The sequence below is a fragment of the Merops nubicus genome, unplaced genomic scaffold (assembly GCF_000691845.1).
Source record: "Merops nubicus isolate BGI_N331 unplaced genomic scaffold, ASM69184v1 scaffold20186, whole genome shotgun sequence".
In the NCBI taxonomy this organism is placed as follows: Eukaryota; Metazoa; Chordata; class Aves; order Coraciiformes; family Meropidae; genus Merops; species Merops nubicus.
Window position 1 is genome coordinate 17,197 of NW_008617189.1, and position 21,397 is coordinate 38,593.

The window sequence follows — 21,397 nt, forward strand, 5'->3', positions numbered from 1 at the left end:
CTCAGCTGGGGCAATTCAGTCCCCCCGGTGCTGTATTATCCCCGGGCCCCGCCGGCATGGGGGGGGGGCTGTGGGAAAGCTGGGGGGTCTCTCAAGCCCACAGCAGGGTTGCAATTGCTGCTTTTAGATGACTGCATTAGCTGAGCCCTGGGGTGGCTCCTGCTGGCCCGGTTATGCTTGCCCTGCCCTGCGCTGGTTGTGGATGTGGTGAGAGGGGCTGGAAGCATCCCTGAGGCTGCCCATTCCCTGCTGATTGCCCAGTGGTGGGCAGTGGGAAAGCTGGGGGGTCTCTCAAGCCCACAGCAGGGTTGCAATTGCTGCTTTTAGATGACTGCATTAGCTGAGCCCTGGGGTGGCTCCTGCTGGCCCGGTTATGCTTGCCCTGCCCTGCGCTGGTTGTGGATGTGGTGAGAGGGGCTGGAAGCATCCCTGAGGCTGCCCATTCCCTGCTGATTGCCCAGTGGTGGGCAGATCCAGGGGGCAGATGTCAGCAGGCGGGTGGGACACAATCTGCTTTACCAGCCAGTGACTGACTTCAGGCTGCTTCATTTGGCCGATTCCCAGGGAAGCACTTGCTGGCCATTTCCAGCAGCTCAGCAGCAGATCGATGGTGCAGCTGGAGCTCTACTGAAGTGTCCGTTGGCTGGTAGTCCCTAAGCTGCTTTGTGGACTCCTCGAGGTGCGAATTTGCCACTGCTGGCACGACAGCTCCCTGTGCAGCTCCTTGTGCTTTTCACTCTGTCCATAGTGGCTCTAGAGAACTCAAAATAATAAATCCATAGCAGCCTGATTGCAAATGCTGGATGGGTTTGCAGGAGGCAATGCTGGCTGGATGCTGGTGAGTGGGTGCCCTCGAAGGGTACAGCCAACCCAGAGGAACCTCGTCCATCCTGGGAGCAGCTTCCCCCTGGGGTGGGTGCCAAAGGGATGGAGATGGGACACGGCTGTTGCTGCCAGCCTGAGCCTGCCTTTGGGCTTTGCTGTTGCCAGTTAGTACCAGGTCTATGGGCTGTGACTGTAATGGATTATGTGTCAGGGCTAGCCAGAGCCCTTGGCTAGTTGGCTCTTTGGACTTTTAATCTGCTTGAATCAAAATCAACAGTGACAGTAAATAGAGGAGGGTGTAGGAGAGAAGCGATGGGCTGGTCTTTGCTCCCTGGGAACTGGAGAGGTGCTGGGGTGGGTGCTGCCCTGGGAGGATGGAGTGCCCAGGACAGCCCTGGGTACCAGGTGGAGTCCTCAGAACAGCCTCAGGTCCCAGCCACCCAAGGGGCTGGGAGGTGAGGTCTGGGTCTGGCTGCGCTGGGGTGGGGATCCTCCAGTTTCTTCTTCAAGAAATCCTTGAAGAGTACTTTGTCGTTTTGAGGGCTCTAAGTAGCCTGGAGTTGTCCTTTAAAGGCAAAAAACAAAGCCAAGCAAACGATGCTTTAGATTGAAATTAATTCAGCTGGTATTTTCAATGGACATAAGTAATATCTTCCCATCTCAGAGCAAATTCCCTTCCCGTACTGGAGCGTTCAGCTGTTGCGAGACAGCCAGGCTGGGACATGACTTATATCTGAGAAGGAGGGGGAGAAAAAGCAACAACAAATCAGCCATGTTATGAGCAGTGGAGATAGGTTGTGCAATTGCAATTTAAATGTCAGGGGGATGTTTCAGCACTGGTCTGTGCAGACGTGGGTTGCGCTGTGCCTTGCTCTGCCCTGGCAGAGCAGTGGGCTCGTGGGGCTGCTGGCTTGGGGGGGATTTTGGTGCTTTTGAAACTGGGTTTTTTTTGGGTGGAAAAGCTCCCTGTAAGTGATGGAGGTGGGATGCTACCTCTGCACCCCTGGGGTGGCACTGGGGTCCTGCACCCACTAGGAGAACACAAGGGCTGTGGTGGGCTGAGTGCTGGTGGGCAGCTCAAACACCATTTCCCCTTAATGCTTCTCTTTCCTTGGCTCCTTGGCATGAAGCTGGTGCTGGGCAGTGTGAGATCCTCCTGAGCAGCATGGGGCTGAGTCCCCAAGGGTAAGAAGGAGTCTGGGTCCAGCAGCTATGCAAGGCAAGGAGCTTTGCATCAGTCCAAGCAGCTGAAGGGAAGATACCCCCAAAACACAATTTTTTGTCCCAGGGGGTTTCAACATCGTTTGAAAACCTGAGCCCAGGTCTCCGAGAGCCACACGCAAACCCTGATGGGGTGACATCCTGCAGGCTCCCTCTGTGCTTGGGTGGAAAAGACTTTTAAGATCATCAAGTCCAACCATTCCCCCAGCATTGCCAGGTCCCCACTACCCCATGCCCCTCAGCACCACATCTCCAAGGCCTGGAAACCCCTCTAGGGATGGGGACCCCACCACTGCCCTGGGCAGCCTGGCACAGGCTTTAACAAACCTTTCTCAGAAAAAATTTTTCCTCATGTCCAATGTAAACCTCCCCAGTCCTGGCAGTTTTGGTGGTAGGGGGTGGGACTGCCCAAGGACGTATTCACTCCAAGAAGGTATTTCAAAGATAAGTGCATCATTAGTGACTTCCCCAGAGTTTCAACCCACCAAATTTGAGCAGATTGGCTGTTGACTGTTCGACTGGTTTTGCAGAGCAACGATTTCTTCTTCCTCTAGACATCACCCTTAGGGGATGCTTCCCCCCCCCCCCCCCCCCCCCCCGATTTCATCCAATTACTTAGCTGTATGCTCTTCTGAAGCACCATAAATAATTCTCCTCCCTCTGCTGTGTTTACCAGCATGTCTTGTGAAATCCAGTAAGATATGATTGATTGCAATCATTATTTCCTAGTGCTGCTACGAAAACCTCTGTCAGGTTCAGTGATTGCCTTTAAAGAGTGACTGCCACTCAGGAAAACTGTCAAAAACCTGTCAAACTTTAGCAAACTCCAATTAATCCGTTGAGCAGTTTTACTTGGATTTTTCTCTCTCATCATTGCTGATTATCAACGGTAATTATAATATTTTTTCTTTGTAATCAACAGCTTGATTGCTTTTTTTTTTTTATTAAAAAAATTATAGCTTGCAGGACGATTTTACTGGGTTTTCATACTCTCAAGCCAGGTTTGGGTTTCTCCTGTCTGCTCGTGGTGTTGTTGCAGATCTCCTGGGATGTTCCTTGCTGGTGTAGGGGCAGAAGCTGGGGGTACAGCTGGGCTCAGCTCCATCCTGCAAATCTTCAGTCTCTGCTTCAGGTTAAATTAATCCTGCTCTTGCATTTTGGAAAGTGTCGCTTCAGCACTTTTCCTCCTTTCTTTTGGTTGTGATGAGACACTTTCCAAGAGATGTAATAATCATTGCCAAAAATGTCAGATCGCTCTTGTTATCCTCCTTAAGCTTCTGGAACAACAACAACAACAACAACAAAAAAAGACCAAAAACAGAAGAAGAGACGTGTTGATGAGGAAGGGCTTTGACTTCAGCTCTGAGAGCCAGGGGAGGGCTGGGGAAGATGCTTCTTGTGACAACTCTCCTTTTTGGCAGGATGCCCAAAAAGATAACCCAGGGAAGGATGAGATTTTTTTTTTATTATTACTGTTTTTACTTAGGATTCAAGGTGCTTTTTATTTCTTTATTGGAGAAGGAATGTCTCTGCTCACGGTTGACAGCAAAGCTCAAAGCTTTGCTTCTGAAAATCATCCTGGAATCACTCAGACCGAGCGAGGAAATTGGATGGCGGCAGGCCCAGGAGGGGGGATCTCAGAGAAGCCAGCAGGAGAGCCGGGGGGGCCAGCCTGGCACTGGGGGCTTGGCCACGGGGCTGGGGCTTGAGGCTCTGCTCACTGCCAGCTTTCCCAGGACCCAGGGGGGAATGCTTTCATTGCCCAGTGGGAATTTGGGAGCAGACCTGTTGTGCTTCTGCAGTGTGGACTCAGAGCAGGCATCCTTGGCTGGATGGAGCCCGAGCAGCAGGAAACTTCCATCTCCTGCTGGAGCATGGGGTGATCCCTGGGGAGCTCTGCCTGGGTGCTGGGGACCGGCCCTGAGCACCCCTGGGTGCCCAGCACAGGTATCACCTCACTGCTGCCTGCTGGAAACGTGAGCCCTGTGTAGCTCTGTGCCTGTTTCCCTTGTCCCCCTGCCCAGGATTAAGCTGCCTTGGCAGGGCTGGAGAGGCTCCCGGGAGCCATCCCAAACCCCTCAGGATGCCACCTGAATGGGCTCAGTCACGTGGAGAAATAACTAACATGGATTTTCTGATTTAAGCCCATCTCAGAGCTTTGCTGTTTTTCTTGGCTGCATCTTTGCCTGGTTTGCTCAGCTGTGTTTGTGGAGGCCCCTGTACAAACTGAGCTCCAGGATTCAAGTTGGTTTTTTTTTCCCATAGCATCTTTTAATTGCAAGTTCTACCCTTTAATGGGACAGACTGTGACTTGTGTCCCACCCAGGGCATTGGGAGACCTTCCTGGTGGGATGGGCAAAGGTGGCTCATGCTTTCCCAGACCCATCCAGGATTGTCTAGGGCTGCAAAAGATCTGGTTCACCCACTGATTCAAGCAGAAGTTGCTGTCTTCTTGCCCTGGGAGTGCAGGGAGCGTCTGGGGAAGAGCCCAGTCTCAATCTCCATGAATGGTTGGGGTTTTTTTTCTTGAGGAATTGCTTTTGCTCTTGATTTTTCTTCCATTTTGTTAGATAATGTCAAGAAAAATGTTGTGTTGGTGATAATCTGCTCCAAATGTGGATGTCAGCTTCTTGGGAAGGGGTCAGGGGCTGGTGTGTGACCCTGTGCTCACGTGTGGTGTGTCCAGCAGCAACACCTGGCACTGGAGTTGGTGGGTGATCTGCTGGGGAAGCTGGGGCTGCACCTCCACGGGAGTTGTTGCACTGAGCTGGTTCCAGCCCCAGCCACACACCCCCTTCTCCTCTGATACCAAACCCATTTAGACCTCATCTCTGGGCTGACCTCTGTGCTGTGCCACGTGTGCAGCAGCTCAACTCTGCTCCTGTGGTGAGGAGAAGCCCATGCCAGGGCTGTGCGGGGCACACGATGCTGCTGGGATGCCCCATTCCATCCCGGTGCCGGGGCTGGGCCGGGTGCAGGGTGGGGGACCCAGGGATGTGCCAGCACAGCCACCCTCTGCCAGGCTCTATTTGGCATCTGATTGGAGAGGCAGGAGGTGTCTGTGAGTCCCGGTAGCTGCCCAGGGTGCCCGGCAGCATCTTGCCTTCCCAGCACTGCCTGCCCCGCTCCTGCTGCTCCCAAAATGAAATATGTGCTGCCTTGTGAAAAGCACATGCGAGTGGCACAGCAGAGATAAGGTAAACGGGAGAAGTTCAGGGGATTATGCACTGATTAAGTTATTAGGGACGTGAAATGAGCCGCGCCGAGATGAAACAGGAGCTTTATTTTCTGTTCCCAGGCTCCAGGCTGTCACTAGGCTGCAGATCAAACTGGGAGCCAGGAGCTTGCGTGTCCCCCGGTGCTTTTGGCACAGCAGAGGGTCGGGGCTGTGCACACCCGGAGGAAACAGAACGTTAAACAGGGCTGGGAACTGGAGATTTCCCTGCTGGGGAGGGTTTCTGAGGTGCAGAGCTCTCTGCAGTGCTGGGCACCCACCCCGGAGCAGATTTGGGGAGAAAAGCAATTCTCCTCCGGAAGAGGAAAAGCCAGTGCTGCTGGGGAGGATGAGCTGGGGGAGGACCACCTATTTGCTTCATTTCCCAGGCTTTTCCTTGAGCATCCCCTCTAGGCTGCTGTCAAAGGTGGGGTGCTGGCAGAGGTGGGTCTTGGAGGGTGAAAAACAGGGATGCAAAATGAAAGGCTGTTTAGTGAGCATTTGAGAATAAAGTTGGTTTCCTGTAAGGGCTCAGGCCAGGCTGGGTTGGGTGGACAAGCCCAGAGGTGATGCCTGGAGAGGCAGGTGAGAAAGCTGGATCCAGGGCTGGCTGTGGGGAGCTGCAGCAGCCCAGCTGGATTTGGGCACAGGCAGGGATTGAGCCCTGCCTGGGCAGGACGATGGGGTCTGTTGGCAGAGCCAGGGAGGAGACAGCAGAGCACAGCACGGTCCCAGGCGGTCCCTCGGTGGGGCTGGTGACTGTAGGACCACGGGCAGCTGTGGGGGCTGAGGGTGTGGGGAGGGGGATTTTCTCAGTCTGACCCAGGGATGCTCAGCCCACGACTGTGTCTGACCTGCTCTCTGTGTGCCCGCAGTGATGGGCGCGCTGGAGTCCCGAGGGGTGCTGCGGAGAATGAGCGACATGCTGGAGATGCTGATGAAGAGGATGGACATCCTGGCCAGGCTGGAGAACAGCACCGACTTCCACAAAGGGGACGAAGCACGGTTCCCTCTGGACAGGTCAGCTGGCCACGCTGGTGCCCCGTGCAGACCCTGCAGGGCAGCTCTGGACTCGGGGGGTTGCAGGAGCAGAGAACCCCCATGGGGATGATGGAGCCCACCAGGCAGTGGGGCTGGGGCAGAGCTTTTCCAGTCCTGTTGTTTGCTGTTTCTGGAACGCTTTTCTTTTTGGATTTCTGAAATGATTGTGATTCGGGGGGTATCTGCAGCACCTGTCCTAGGTGCAGCTTGCTGTGGTGGAGCTGGAGGTGGGACTTGCTGATGGCTGGAGCAGTACCTGGTCTGTGCTCCCTCTGCCATTAAATCCCTGAGTGAGCTCAGACCACTTTCTATGTGCCTGTATTCCCTGGGTAGCTGTCAAAATTATTGTTGTTTGAAATCCAGGGCTGATATGGTGTTTAGGAACATGGTTTAGCAGTGCACTTGGTAGTGTTAGATTAATGGTTGGGCTTGATTATCTTAAAAGTCTTTTCCAACCTTAATGACTCTATGGTGTGTTCAGCCTTGGAGGTTGGGCAAGGCTTAAAATGAAATGGGATGAAACTGTCGGGCCCCAAAATGCTGCTGTCCTGGCTCCCCATGATGCACGTGCCACATCTGTCCTGGCTGGCAGCTGGAGAGATCCTGTCAGACCTCCCCATCACAACATGCTCATTTACTGAAGAGACATCTCCCTTTGCTTTGGGAGCCTTTAAACATTTATGAATGCTAATCTGGCTGTCATGCCAAGGGCAGCAAAAATGGTAATGAAACAGACTTTGGATGTAGAGGGGCAGAGATGAAAAAACTTTGGCACAGTGCTTGGGACAAACTTTGCAGCGTGGAAAAAATGCCAGTGTAGATTTTTCTTGGCCAGGGTCACAGGTGACACAGGAGCAGTGGGTGGCAGGGATGTGACATGGGATGGTCACCCCTGCCCTGTGCCACCAGGGCTGCAGGACATCCCAGTGGCTCCTGCATGGCATCCCCACCTCTGCCTCCTGCTGTGGTCCTGCTCAACAACCAGCACAGGTTCCTGCACCTCCCTGTTTCCATCATCATTTCCATTTCTTCCCCTTTCTTCCCTTCCAAGGCTCTTTTGCACCTAGAATGGAAAACAGAGTCAGTGAGCCTGTAATTAAAGGCTGTGCTGCGCCGAGCTGCGTGCACACGTGAGTTAAAGCTGCACAGGCAGCCTCAGAGTGTGTGGTCTTGCCTTCTAAGTAACATAATTTCAACCACTGAAAAATAGAATTCACCTCAGTAATGGCAGGTGCTGGGGATTTTGTTGTTCTGAGGCTGGCTGGAAAACAAACCTGCAGGGCGGACAGCAGTGATCCCAAAGAGGAATGGGCACGACTGCTACAGCCAGGGACTGGAAGGTGCTCGTTCACATTTGGTGGGTTTCTTGTCCAATCTCGTGTTAGAAAAACCAGTAACTTCAGGCAATGGTAATTTCTGTACATCAGCAGCCAAGAGAGAAACTTAAAAGCATTTCTGTGAGCTGGCAGCAGTCACTACAGGTAGGGATCTTCATGTTCCTGATCCGTGTGGCTGGTCACTCCAGGGCCATTGCTGGGAAGGACCAGAGAAGATGGGACCTTATGGACCCAGCACACCAAAACAGCCTCAGGGTTTGTGTACGTGCCAAGATGAGCTTGAACAGTTGAGATTACAGATATCTTAATTTTCAGGAATGGCAGATCAAGGACAGCTAGTTTATCACCTTTTGCTCCTTGTAAGTGGCTTCTTAAATGCATTCAATTCCCTTCACTTGATCCTGCATCAAAACTAAACTGTGTTGTCTCCTTGTTCTCATCTGAATATCAGGTTTTGGTCATAGGGCAGAGCATCTCCAGACCAAGCACCTGTTGTGGAGGGGTTTCTTGTGGATGGGTTTTTGCTGTGGTAGTCTAATGAAGTACTGGAAGCATGTGCAGACACTTGTGAAGCATCTCCTGAGTGCTCCCTTCCTTCCCTTCAGCCCTGGGTCAGAGGCAACATGTGGGAAGTGTTACAGCTGTGCTGGGTCTTCGTGGGTTTGAGAGGTTTTCTCTGCTGCCACACGTGCTCCCTCACCTGTAGTGCCCTTTCTTGGCTTGTCCTGGTCCCTGCCTTCCTTTGCAGGGTGCACAAGGCAGCTGGAAGGGTGCAGAGTGAATACCTCCCATCTGCCACCCAGCCCCGAGCAGAGCCTGGCTCCCAGCTGGCCCTGCTGCTCCGATGGAGGCTCTCCAGAGCTGCCTGGAGCATCCCAGGGGGTCCAACGGCAGCTGGTGTGAAATCTGGGCTGAGACCCTGTGGAGTGGGGTGCTGAGGTCTCCATCCCTTTGGGGGTGACCAGATGCACCTCCTGGAGACCCCCTGTGCCGGGGGGCAATGGGGACCACCAACTGCCCTGAGACTGGTGGGTGCCTCCTGAACCCAGGTCAGCCCCACGGCTGTGGAGATGCCCCAGTGCTGTTTATCAGGAGCCCACCAAGGGCTTGTTTCTGCCTTGCCTCGCTGTCTCTGCCTCTTTGATCACCAGTGACTGACTTGATGCTGTCAGTGAAAGATAATACAATTAAAGGGTGAACATTTAAAAGGGATTTTATTCTTTAAAGCGTCTCTGGTTGGCACGGCGGCCGCCTTTGTCTCCTTCCCCGTTCAGCAGAACCACGAGTGTGGGCTTTGCAATTCCACCTGCACAAAAGGGGATTAATTCTGGTTTTTACAAAGCACTCTCCTGCTTAACTCGGACAAAATCAGGAGGGCTTGGGTTTGCAGAGCCCCAGTGAAGAGGAAGGAGGTGGAGGCTTGGGTGGGTTTTGTGGAATAGCCCGTAAACACTGTCCCCCTCCAGCACCACTCCTGCAGAGGGCAGGGGTGGCTTTTGACCTTGAAAAGTGCAAGGAGGAGTTTAAATATATGGGGTGTAGTTAATGACCTGCCACAGAAAGCCTCCTGGCTGCCAGAGTAGGCAGCTTTCTGTGGCCAAAAGTTGCTCCAAGACCTTTCTTGCTCTGTGGGTGCTGTCTGATTGAATACTCTACAGGTGCAATGCTTCAGATAAAACTTGGAGATCCTGAATGTCCAATGTCCTCCTTAGAAGAGCTGCCCAGGGTTTCTGTGGGATGTCATGCTGAGGTAAGGGGTCACAGGCTGCACCCGTGAACCCGCTGGCTGGGTTGCTGGAGCCCTCCTCCAGCCCTCCCTGGGCTCCCTGCTGCCTGCACCCTGCCCGTGCTGGGAGGGTAACTGATGGGTTCCCTAACGAGGGTGAGCAGCCTGCCAGTCAGCTGCAGAAAAATCAATACTGCTGTTAATTGAATGCAACCGTCGTAAATCATCAGGAGGGAAGGAAGTTAGAAGTACTTATGGAAGCCTCCTGGAGAGCTGTTTACTGGGTGAAGGAAATATTCATTTGCAGTGGAAATGTTGGTCCCCCACTGGAAAGCACTTGGGAGAGAGGGGGTCTGAAGAGGCTGATCCAGGCTGGCACTGTCACCAACAGCACTGGGGCTGGGAGAAGCCCTTTTCCAGGATCCCAGCTGCCCCTGCCCACCCCATGCCCCTGGGGAAGTCTGGAGCCTGTGGTGCCAACATCCCTGGTCATCCCTCTCCCCCCCCCAGTGGTTAGCCTGCAAAGGGTGCTATTTGCTAATGACCGATTAATCTTTAAAGCTTAATTACTGCCAAGGCTCAGTTAATTTCCACATGCTTTAAGTATTTGTTCTTGTAATCGTTACATGGCTCCATATTCCCCCAGTAATTAAAAGTCTCACAATATGACACTGAACGGGTGATGTTCCTGCATCCTGCCAGCCTGGCTCTATTAATTCCTGAGCTGTCGCTCTTGATAAGCTGGCTTCAGTGAAATCCCTGCCAGATGCCGAGGTGCCCTGCTGTCCAGGGGAGCCCAGAGACCTCTTGGACCCCTCTGTGCATCATCTCCCTGTCTCCTCGGTGTGCCGTGGGGCTCAGCAAGGGCAGCTGCAAGGTGAGGCTGGTGCTAGAGGTGTGAAGGTTGTCTGGAGCAGACAGAGCCCTGACGCAGCCCCCAGGGAAGGGAAGAGCTGTCCTGTGATGCAGCCCAGTTTCTTCACAGGTTCCACAGCCTATTTCATCCCGGCAGAGGTTGTAAGTTGTTTCTGGGCAGCTCCAGAGGATGTCTCCAGCCCAGTCCTGAATGTTTTCAGAGTTAGTTTTGAGGGGCTGGGCGTAATGCAGCGAGGTGCTGAGGACCCCTCAGCCTGGGGTCCCCATCAGGGTCAGGGGAGGAGATGCATGGAGCAATTCATGCCTGGGCAGCTGAGAGAAGTGCTTTTCTCTCTGAGGCAGGTCAGAGAGGTGGCTGTGTACTGTTGCCAGGGTGGCCAGGGGAGCAGGATCCACCCAAGTGCCCCCACCTTGCCCGAGGGGCTCTGGGCTCTTTGGGAGAGACCTGCAGCTGGAGGGTGATGGGCACTGCCAGCCTGGTGGGGGTAGAGGTGCCCATGTGTGCCCAGGTCACTCACATCCTCCCTTCCTGCTCCCAGCCTTGGACCTCCCCCAGCACCTCCAGCTGAATTTGCTAAACCTCCTTCTGTGGCAGGCTTTGCTTTCTGTTTATTTTCATGCCTTTCCATCCCAAGGCATTGTTGTGCTGGAGCTGCTTTATCACAGGGCTTTGCAGATGGGGATTCCTGATGCATGATCACGTGGAGGTAAAGTGCTGTTGCTGGTGGCTTTGTCCCATGGTTGTTTATGTTGTTTGAGCAGGTTGCATGGGGAAGGTCCTCAGCACCCAATTCCTGGGGGCGAGTGGATCCCCAGGCTTTGGGGCAGTGCTGGGGGCTGGCGTTACGGGGTGAGGAGGAGCATGGCTGTGGCCATGGGTGCCCAGTGCTCAACCCTGGCTGTGCTGAGGTCTGGAGGACATCACAGAGGAGATGGGGACCGAGGTTGCTGCTGACTTTGGAGATTTGCCTGATTATTTGGGTGTTTGGGTGCAAGTTTGGACCCAAGTGAGAACTGGGATAACTTCTGGGAGGAGGCAGAAGTTGGATCATGGGCTAATCTAGGCGCTCTGAAGCGTGGGAGCAGGGCTGCTGTGGCTGTGATCATCTTCTCTCCTTGCCATGAGTGATGGAGAAACCTGAGGAGCATTCCCGCCAAGGTGATGTCCCTCCCCTGTTGGAGGAGGAGGTTCTGCTTGCTGGCTCTAAATTCACTGCATCCCTGTGAGGTTTGCTCCTGAACTGCCCATCCCAGCTGAAGAGTGTGGCATTGCCCACGTTATGTGCCTGCCTGACCCTAAAAGGAAGATTAGATCCTATTAACCCTCTGTCACGTGTCCCTGATTTTGGAGCAGCTGGGAGCAAGCAGCACCCTCTGAAGGGATGGGCTCAGGAGCTGCTTAGCTGGGGGCATGGGATGGACGGAGGAGGGTCTGGGGAAGCTGTAGTGCTGATGGTGGAAACACAGGCTGCCAAAATAACCCTTCCAAAATGAAGTGGAGTGTACCCATGAAACACCCAGTCAGCAAAGAAAATCAGAGGCTGAGGATCTCCCCACCCCATGGATCATGATAAAAACTCGGTATTTTTGGTCTAACTTTTGGGCAGGTCCCTCTTCGTCAAGGCTGTCGAGGCTGGCAATGTCTTCACAGCTCACCAAAGGTGGTTTCTCACAGCCTGCATCAGGCTGCTCAAGCACTTAGATGAATGTATCTGATTTATGCCCCAATCAAGTGACAATTAACATACATCAAAGTGACAACCCCGTAACCCTCCTGTCCGTGATCCCTCGTTTTCACATAAATAAAACCTGCTGCTGCCCGGGCGTGTGGCTCAGCTTGGTTCTGCTCTGGGAGCCAGGAAGAAAGGGAAGGTTTGAGCTTAAGGCTTCCGCTTCGTGTCCTGCTTGGGAGGGGTCCTGGATCACTTTATAATGATCTTAATTATACGAGAGGAAATGGCCTCAAGTTGCACCAGGGGAGGTTTCAGTTGGATCCTAATATCTTCCCTGGGTGGGTGATCAGGCACTGGAACGGGCTGCCCAGGGAGGTGGTGGAGTCACCATCCCTGCAGAGGTTCAAAAAAATGAGTAGGTGCAGCACTTGAGGCGATTGTCTAGTGGTTAGGGCAAGGTTGGGAGGAAGGTTGGACTTGATGATCCTAGAGGTCCTTTCCAGCCATAGTGATTCTATGATTCTACTTCGCTGGCAAGTTCTCTCTACATTGATGAGATGCTGGCTTTGACTGAGAAGTTGGTTTTCATCATTTTCTTGGTGACGCTTTTTAAATGGCAGCATCCTCTCCTGGGGTGGTCTGCCAGAGGTGCTCAAGGTTTAGTCCTCTAAACGCATTTGTGTGAGAACATCACCCACAGTAAACTGAAATGGAAATAAATGGAATTGCTTCAGTGAGTGAAAAGCTCTGGTCTTTATTACGTGGTTTATTGTGGAACTTCGTGTTGGAGGGGCTCAGGCAGGGCTCTGCCCATGCCTCACCCCATATTTTGCTTCAGATGAGTTTCCAAGGAACATTCCCATCCTCAAACATGTTCTCTGGGATACTTTCGCTGGGTGAATTCCCAACCAGCACAAATGTGGCCAGAGGGAGCTCGGGTCTTTATTCAGGTGCTCATGGAGAGGAGAGCAGCTGTTTGTCTCAGCCCTGAGGTGTAATGGAAAAGGTTGTGATATACAGAGATAGCAGAAATCGTGTTGGAAGCATACGCTGTTGGGGGATTTAAAATATTTTTATTTCTTTTTACATTTTTATCCAGTTGACTGGCTGGAGCTGCCTGTGATGAATAAAGCCACTTCTCAGAGGTATAGGCCTTCTTGTGTGTGGCTCTCGAGGAGGTTGCAAAGCTGGGTGCAGCAGCCCTGTCCCTGTTTGATGTCAGGAAGGGGGCTGAGGAGCTGCAGGACCTGGCAGAGCCTGTGCCTGGGGTAACAAAGCAGCAAGTCCTGGGCCACAGCTCCAGAGCTTTTTCTTTCTTTTTTTTTTTTTTTCCCCTAATGTTGCCCTAAATTTCTGCCAAGCAAACAGCAACAAGGGCTTTGAGCTTTTGCTCTGCTCCTGGGGGTCAGAGCCTTCCCCAAGCAGAGCAGGGCACGGGCCCCTCCCTGTGGTGCCCATCACAGCACCCCACATGCAGCCCCACCAGCTCAAACCAAGCCAAGGGCATTTATCCACACTTAAGGTAAGAGCTCCAGCTCTGCAGTGGTGAGGATTAAAACCAGGATTACAAACCAAATATACACAAAACATGCAGCTGAGCCTCATGAGCTGGGAATTTGGCCACCATGATCTCTCCTGCTACACCCCTATTTGGAGCATTACTGTCAGGGCACTATGACCCAAATTTTAGGGAGAGCATCAGCCACCTGATAACCTCCTTGTGTCCCCGTGTCTGTGTCCTTGTTCTGTCCCCCATGGGCAGCCCTGGCTCCCAGCCTTTTGGGTGTAAACCACCTTGGAGAGGATGCAGAGATGCACACAAGAGCATGGACTGCCAAAAAAAGTTCTGCCTCCAGCATGGATGAGGTTTACTTGGGTGCTCTTCCACCTGAGGAGTGAGGCTCTTAATTGTTCCATCTTCTTGGAGATTTAAATCACCATTTTCAGAATTCCAGCACTTGGATGAGGGCTTTTCCCCACTGGGGACCCCTCTGCTTTCGTTGGCTTGTCCCTCACTGGCTATTTAGTGACTCTGAGCTCATCCCACTGTCATGGATGAATGGGGAGAGGAGCCAGGGCCCATTGGTTGGCCTACTGGAGATGCCCTAGGGGTTTGTTTCTTCAGGAGGTACCCCAACTCTTTTAATGGGCAGCACCTCAGAAGCTGCAGCAGGAGCCAGGAGGATGGGAAAGGCCCTTTTCCCATTGCCAGGAAGGGTTGCTGATCAGTGTCACCTCTGGGATTTCAGCTCCCTGTCCTGGAGAGCGAGGCTGGTGTGGGGCTGGATGTCAGGGGATGATTTGTGTCCCCAGAGCAGGGCAGTAGCAAGACAACACCAGCCCTGGACACCCTTCCCAGCTGCTTTCTGCTCTGCCTTGGGTCTTTGAGGGGGGGAAAAAAACCTTTAAAGAGGCAAATGGCAACACAGACATTGTAATGAGCAAGTAGAAAGCCTTTGGTAAACTGCTCTGTGTGAATGTTGCATTTGTTGATGTATTATCTTCAGAACATCTGCTTTTCTCCATCTGTATTGGCCTTCCCTAAGTCCATGATTTCACCACTTAATAGCAAGAAATATCAGATGAGGAAGCAAATATGTTTAGGGCTTGTATTATGAAGACAACACACAAATAGAAAGAGATTCATCTTTTCATAATGCTACTTTTATAAAAGGCAATATAAATACAGTGCCTTGTAAAGGGATAAACAGGCTGAAGCTGAGCTGCTGCTGTGGGGTTGGGGACAAGAAACAAAGTGAAGGGAACCAAATTAATGGATAAAAAAGTAAAGGAAAACTCAACCTCTGGCTATATTATATGGCAAATGATCTGCCAGTCGGGAAAGATACATCTTAATAGCAGCTTTGGAAATGAGATGAATACTGTATACAGTCCGTTATAAGGCACAGTGTGATCTGAATCTTAATCAACGTGGGGAAATATAAATCTGAAAATAATAAAGATGAAATCAATATTGATGGTGAGAAGTAAAAGTACTGTATTTGCTGTAGTAAACGGTTTTAAAGTCCCAGGGAAAAAAATTGTTCTAAAAAACCCATAGTAATTCACTATAGTTTCAATAGCTGGCACAGCTCCAGCATATTTTGGTGGCATTTAGATGCCACTATAGAAAAATTTTAAATGCAGCAAGGAAAAAAAAAAAAAGCCCATTGCTCCTTCCTGTGCAAAGGTGGTGCTGGAAGTGAGTTCTCCCTTCTGCTGGGCTGGTGAGGCCATGCTGGCATCCCAGCTCAGATGGAGACACGTGGTGGCCATTCTCCTGCTGCTTAGCCATCACTGGGCTGAATAAGCCACTCTCCTTGTCCTTCCCTGTGTTTCCACTTGCTAAGAATAAGACATGAAATTCTGATGTGCTATAGAAAACCTTTTTACATTCAAGGGTTTGCCTTAGATAGCTTTTATTTTCTTGTCCTCTGCCCAGGTGACAAATCCTGTAATGAGAGGTGATGTCACTTATGCTTAACCTTCTTGTCATCAGTGTAATAGGTTAAATGAAATTTGCTGCTCAAGTGGTAGCCTCATTGCCCAGCAGATATAAACCCTGAGGTGGCTCTTTGCTGCCTGTGTTAGTGCCAACACTGAGGACCATCAGTGCTCCCAACATGGGAGCGTGGCTCTGCACCCCGAGCATGAAATCCCTCTCTCAGAGCCACAGGGATTTGGAGAAAACCAGTTTGACAAGTAAAGGTGATGAGCATGCAAGTGGTGGGAGATGTGGGGCTGGCTCCTTATTTTGGAGAGGTGTTTTCTACGGATTTTCCATCTCCTTAATATATACCAAGAACCATGGTGGACATTCTTTGTGCTGCTTTACAGTAACCCTCTGCGTTTTGGGGAGAGCATCACAGGACCTGTGTGATGTGGTTGTCTTGTTTGTGAGAGCTGGAAATACTGTCTGAGTGTGGTGATCACACATTTTACATCAAAGGGCTCTGAGTGGAAATCTTTGTGTTTGGGGAGCAGCTGTAGTTCCAAGAGCTAGGCAAGCTGGCAGAGATGCTGCGCCAGATCCATCACCCAGAGGAATGAGACACTGCAGCTGGAGCTCCAGCAGAACCTAGCCTGGCTCTGAGGCTGAGCCTGGAAGAAAAGCTGTTTCTTTAGGATAAAGATCCAGGGCTTTGTTGGAATGTGTTTCTGGGTGCTCAGTGCTCAGCCCTGGCTGAGCTGAGCTCTGGAGGACATCAGAGAGGAGATGAGGACCGAAGTTGCTGCTGACTTTGGAGATTCACTTTATTACTTGGGTGTTTGGGTTCAAGTTTGGACCCAAGTGAGAACTGGGATAGCTTCTGGGAGGAGGCAGAAGTTGGATCATGGGTTAATCTAGGTGCTCTGATGTGTGGGAACAGGGCTGCTGTGGCTGTGCCTGTCTTCGCTCCTTGCTGTGAGTGATGGAGAAACCTGAGGAGCATCCCCACTAAGGTGATGTCCCTCTCCTGTTGGAGCAGGAGGTAGGAGGTTGTGCTTGCTGGCTCTAAATTCACTGTATCCCTGTGAGGTTTGCTCCTGAACTGCCCATCCCAGCTATTCCCTGTTCACCCAGTGCCTGTGTGTCTCCTGTGTGGTCTGTCAGCTGCTCACTGGTGGCAAAAGGGTTGCAGAGATGGGGGGGCTGTGAGCTTTCAGGGCTGGCTGAGCTGTGCAGCCCTCAGCCAGAGCATTGTATCTCCTCAGATACAATATCACACTGACAAGCAGAGCTTATTGCAGGTCATTTTTGTGCCCATTTCAAACCAGGGTCTCCTGAGCAACCTCCCTGCTGCCATGGCTGCAGTCGCTGGCAGGGCATCTGGGGTTTATTCTCTGCAAAGGTTGAAAGTTACTTGGGGGCAATGGTGTCCTCTGCATTTAATTATTATTTCTTAAAAGCCTAAGATATGTGGCTCCCTATGGAGGGGTGCAGGTTGAATATTGATGGTCATAAACCATGCCAGAAGGAAAAATGTGGGCTGTTCACTGCTAGCGAATGGACTTTAAATCAACAACCAAAGCAGTATGGGTTCATAAAACCAGGATTTTTTTAGCCTTGAGGACACAGGTACTTTAAATCCCAGCCTTCGGGTTCACTGATCTTTTGGAGAACAAACATAAAACTTCACTGAGAAGGACCTGACATCAGCATGTATTTTTTTTTTTTTTTTTGTGCTGAGAGTATTTGAGGTAGTCCTTTTGGTTTTGCTCACTGCTTATGACATTTCCTTGTATTATAATGATCTCAGCAGCAGCAGGAGGAAAATCTCGTGACCCAGATGCTGCAGAACGGGAGATTATTTACTGTGGTAGTCGAGACGTGGTGGTGGTTTGTGGTGGAAATGGCAGGCGAGGCGCTGGAGGTGGAGAGCTTGCTCCTTGTCAAGCCTGACAAGGCACGGCTGCTGATGGATTGAGTTCTCTTGCCCTTTTATATATTCTACCAGGTTTTAATTGACACGCAGCCTCTTTACAGGGCTCTGTCCTTCCACCTACACAACGCAGATGAGCTCAGAGGTGCTGTTTACCCAGGGCGGTATCGATTGCGAGGTGTAGTTGGGTAGCTGACACAAGCAGCTATTCAAACTGGTGGAATCTGATCTCAGGCCCTGGTGGGAAGGTCCCTACAGGCTGTGACACCCAGCTCAGGTGGTGCTCAGCCCAGCACCCCATCCCTGCGCAACCCTCGCTGCTGCTTCTCCCCGGGGGACCTGGAAATCTGCTCGCCTACACCTTTGGTGTATGGGCTGGCTGAGCCCATAGACATGTCCTGTGTGTTTGTATCTGTCTCCAGTCTGCTCCAGCTTCCTCAGCCCTCCTCTGGTTTTGCCTTCCTTGCTCAGTTTTTGTTCTCTTAATCCCTTTTTTCCCCAGCACAGTTTCCTATGTGCGCCGCAAGGCCAATAATCGCCACGGAGGATTTTCAAACAGTGCATCTGAAATTAGAAAAAACATTTTTTCCAGCCTATTTAATATTTCGTCGTGTAAAATAGACAGATGGAGCTGTTTTTATCAGCGTGCTGTGAAAAATGCCAGAATACTGATTTACACAGTTTTTGAATCAAACCTCTTGGAAGGCAGTGACCTCTTTACCTGGCCCACCCTGGACCAGGCATTCCTCATCCTGGAGCTAAATTCAAGCTGCTGGCAGCTTCCAAGGGTGACAAGCATCCCATAAGCACTTCTGGTGTCCTCACTGGGAGACATCAGGTTTTCAGGGTTTATTTGTTTCTTTTTTCCCAGGTTCCAGCCAGCAGCTGGGTTGATGGAGAGGATCCAAGCTATAGCCCAAAATGTCTCGGACATTGCGGTAAAAGTAGATCAGATTCTCCGGAACAGCCTCCTGAATGGGAAAGGTGAGAGTCCCTGGGGGTCCCCGTGCTCCAAACCTCCTCCCTGTTACTCATATAGGGAGATCAATCCAGCCTACCATGAAAAATGGGGTTAACATGAAGGGGAATGGATGCTGATCTGAGGTTACCCAACTCACTCTGGTCTGTAGGATTAAGTAAGGCACCTGAAGATCTTCAGCAGACCTCATGGGGCTGCTTGGGTCCAACTCTGCAGCACACAGTCACACCCTCTCTTTGAGGCAGAGGAGGTCCTGAGTGTGGTCTGAGCCTTTTCAGAGGCTTCCAGGACTCTCAGCTTGCTATTACAGGGATGTTCTCCTAAAAACGTTGCCTCCCTTGGCCCAGAAGGACTCAAGAGTTGGGGAGGTCAATCTGCAGAGGAGCAAGACCTGGGAAACTCATTCAAGGTGACAAATCTGAATTGCTGTCAGAAATAAAGGCCACTGAAAGAAATGCAGAATTAAAGATGAGGAGCAGCACCGGCACAAATACCTGGATAAAATAATGTGCTGGTTTGGATTCCAAGCCCAGAGGCTGGGATCCAGTGCCAGGAGAGATGTTCCCACCTCAGTCTGGCAGTGCTGTGAGGGCAGCTGGGCTCTCCAGATGTTTCTCCACACAGCTCCATGGGTCCTGGGATTTGGGCTGGCATCATGAAGTAGAAGATGCTTCTGTTGCCTCTTCCACCTCATACTTTTTCAGTTCTAGGCAAAGGAGGACTTATTGGAGGGGTGGTGTCTTTTATTAATGCCAACACAGAGGAAGAAAAACCCTATTTCTTTTTTAGCCACTTTTGTGCCTTATTCCAGGACTGACCCCAGGGGTTGAGTCTTCTCTCGACAGCTCAGCAGGACAGTTTTTATTGCAAGTTTACAGCATAAAGGCTGTCAGGTGCTTCCTTAGATGCTGCAGCCTACTTACGGATGCTTAACAGGACCTGGGGTCTGGAGCAGGCTGAGAGCAGCAGGCAAGTGCTGTAAAGACACCTGCTGAGAGTTAGGAAAGGGGAACGTGCTCTCGGTGTTGAAGCAGGGCTGGGGGGTTTCCTCTGTTTCTTTCCTGACCTTGGGGAAGGTGCTTCACATTTTGGGGCCCTCCTCCATCAAATGGGATGTGACTGTCTGCTGGTCCAGATGTTGTGCTGATGAATGTGTTGGGGGCTGGCAACCCCACCCCATCCCAGTATTTGTAGCCGCTCTGCCAGCATGTCCCAGCTCTGTCTATACCCAAATTGTCTTTCTGCAGTGATGGAAGGCAGGAGGGACCAGTGTGATGTGCCCAGGGACCCCAAGTACCCTGACTGTGCTGGGAAAGTAGAGGTGAGTCGGGATCCCTGTCTGGGAGAGGGTGTCGACCTGAGGTGGAAGCTGCTGGGAAGGGCACAAAGCAACAACCCAAGGGGCCAAACTGGGAAGGGCAGCGGGCTTCCAGTGGCTTTAAAATGGGCAAGCTGCAGCCAGCTGCAGGAGGAGAAGCAGAGCCAAAGCTGTGGAAAGCAAGGCACGCTGTGTTGTGAGGAGAAAACACAAGGGAGGTGTCTGACCTCCTCTGGGAGCTGTTACTATACAAGTGTAGCTGTTTTCCCCCAATAATGAGGCCTCTGCCTTCAGAAGCACTGAAGCCACAGTAGGCAGAGGTGTGCAGACAGCAGCAGGATCAGCTCTGTGGGACCCCCTCTGCCTGCAGCCCTCCCTGCCCGTAGCTTCTGTGTGTTCTGACAGAAGGGTGATGAAGGGAAAGCACTGTCACTTTGCCTTTCAGTATCTGGAGCGTTCACTAGTGTCAAGGGAATAACCTCAGCATCCCACAGAAGAGCATCTCATTAAGGAGGCCAGGACCTCCACCTCAAACAGGATGCCCTGCCTGACCCAACCTGCTCTTTAAACCTGCATGCAGCCTGGCATTTGGCCCAGAGCATGGTTATGATGTCAGAGAACATATTTATTTGTGCTAATTAACAGTGTTTTCCTCCCTCCCCTGCCCGACCTCCTGCTTCGAGCTCAGGCTTCTTCAGGGTTGAGTCTCCCTGGCAAGATGTTGAAGAGTATATTAAAATGATACTGGGGGGTTGTGTTTTCCTTTTCCCCTGGTGCTGGGCATCCTTTCCCTCCATGCTTTGAGTAAATTCAGAATGTAATTTGATTGTGGGAGGCCATAACTCCATCTCCCACCCAGGTAATTGCTGTGCCTTACATACTGGGCACAGCGACCTGTCTCCTGAGCAGATTGGGTTTTGTAGCTGAATGAGGAGGAAGCTGGCAGGAACTGTTGCAGGGGATGATAAATCTCCTTCACGGGGACTCATCCTTGGGGACGTGGTGGATCTGTCTCCTTGCCCCACTGTGCCCAGGGACATGAGATGAGCAGCTCAGCTCCCTGCCCAGCAAAGCTAATGAGAAGAAAATCCTGTGGTGTGGCATTTCCCAGGGATTAACGGCTGTGTCCCCAGGGAAGGCATGTGTTGGTGCTGGAACCAGTGCTAGAAACCCAAGGAGCCCCCAGCAAACCCTCCAGGCTCTTCCTCTGCCTCGTGCCTGGAGGCACCAGGCAGGCAGACATTTGCTGCTTGGTGTGCCCCGGCTTGCAGCCCTTTTTCCACCCTCTGCCCCTCGTTTCTGGCTCCCACCCGGACAAAGGTGTTGGAGAAGAGAGGATGCCCATACCAGGGCCAGCTGGCAGGGCTGCCACGTCCCCCCAGCTGGCAGGACAAGCCCCCGTGTTTCTCTGCCCCCTGGCAGTGGATGAGGGCCAGGTGGACCTCCGACCCCTGCTACGCATTTTTCGGCGTGGATGGCACCGAGTGCTCGTTCCTCATCTACCTCAGCGAAGTGGAGTGGTTCTGCCCTGCCCTGCCCTGGAGGAACCGCACGGGGGCTCTGCCCTCCCCCCCGCCGCCGCCCCGCCCCCAGGTAAGGAGGTGGCTCGTGTCCTGCTGCTCCGGGGGGCCTGGGGGGAGGCAGGTTCTTCAGGGCTGGTGGGAATAAGTGTTCCCATCACCAGTAGGGTCAGCAGGGCTGTGATGCCTCACGGGGGTTTTCATAGAAACACAGACTGGTTTGGGTGGGAAGGGACCTTTCAAAGTCATGTAGTTCAGCCCTGCAGGGAGCAGGGACAGCCCCAACTAGAGCAGGGTGCTAAGA

At 52.0% G+C, this 21,397-nt stretch overlaps 1 protein-coding gene across 1 annotated transcript in view; it reads left to right on the forward strand.

Moving 5' to 3' along the window:
* Nucleotides 1–21,397, forward strand: part of MGAT5B (mannosyl (alpha-1,6-)-glycoprotein beta-1,6-N-acetyl-glucosaminyltransferase, isozyme B) — a gene marked incomplete at both ends in the record, with an annotated part of 58,943 nt that overhangs the window by 11,360 nt on the left and 26,186 nt on the right. The window contains 4 exons of the mRNA XM_008943071.1: nucleotides 6,136–6,280; nucleotides 18,148–18,260; nucleotides 19,503–19,576; nucleotides 20,996–21,166. Of these exons, the coding sequence (XP_008941319.1) occupies nucleotides 6,136–6,280; nucleotides 18,148–18,260; nucleotides 19,503–19,576; nucleotides 20,996–21,166 (503 nt within the window). The remainder of the gene's footprint in view (nucleotides 1–6,135; nucleotides 6,281–18,147; nucleotides 18,261–19,502; nucleotides 19,577–20,995; nucleotides 21,167–21,397) is intronic.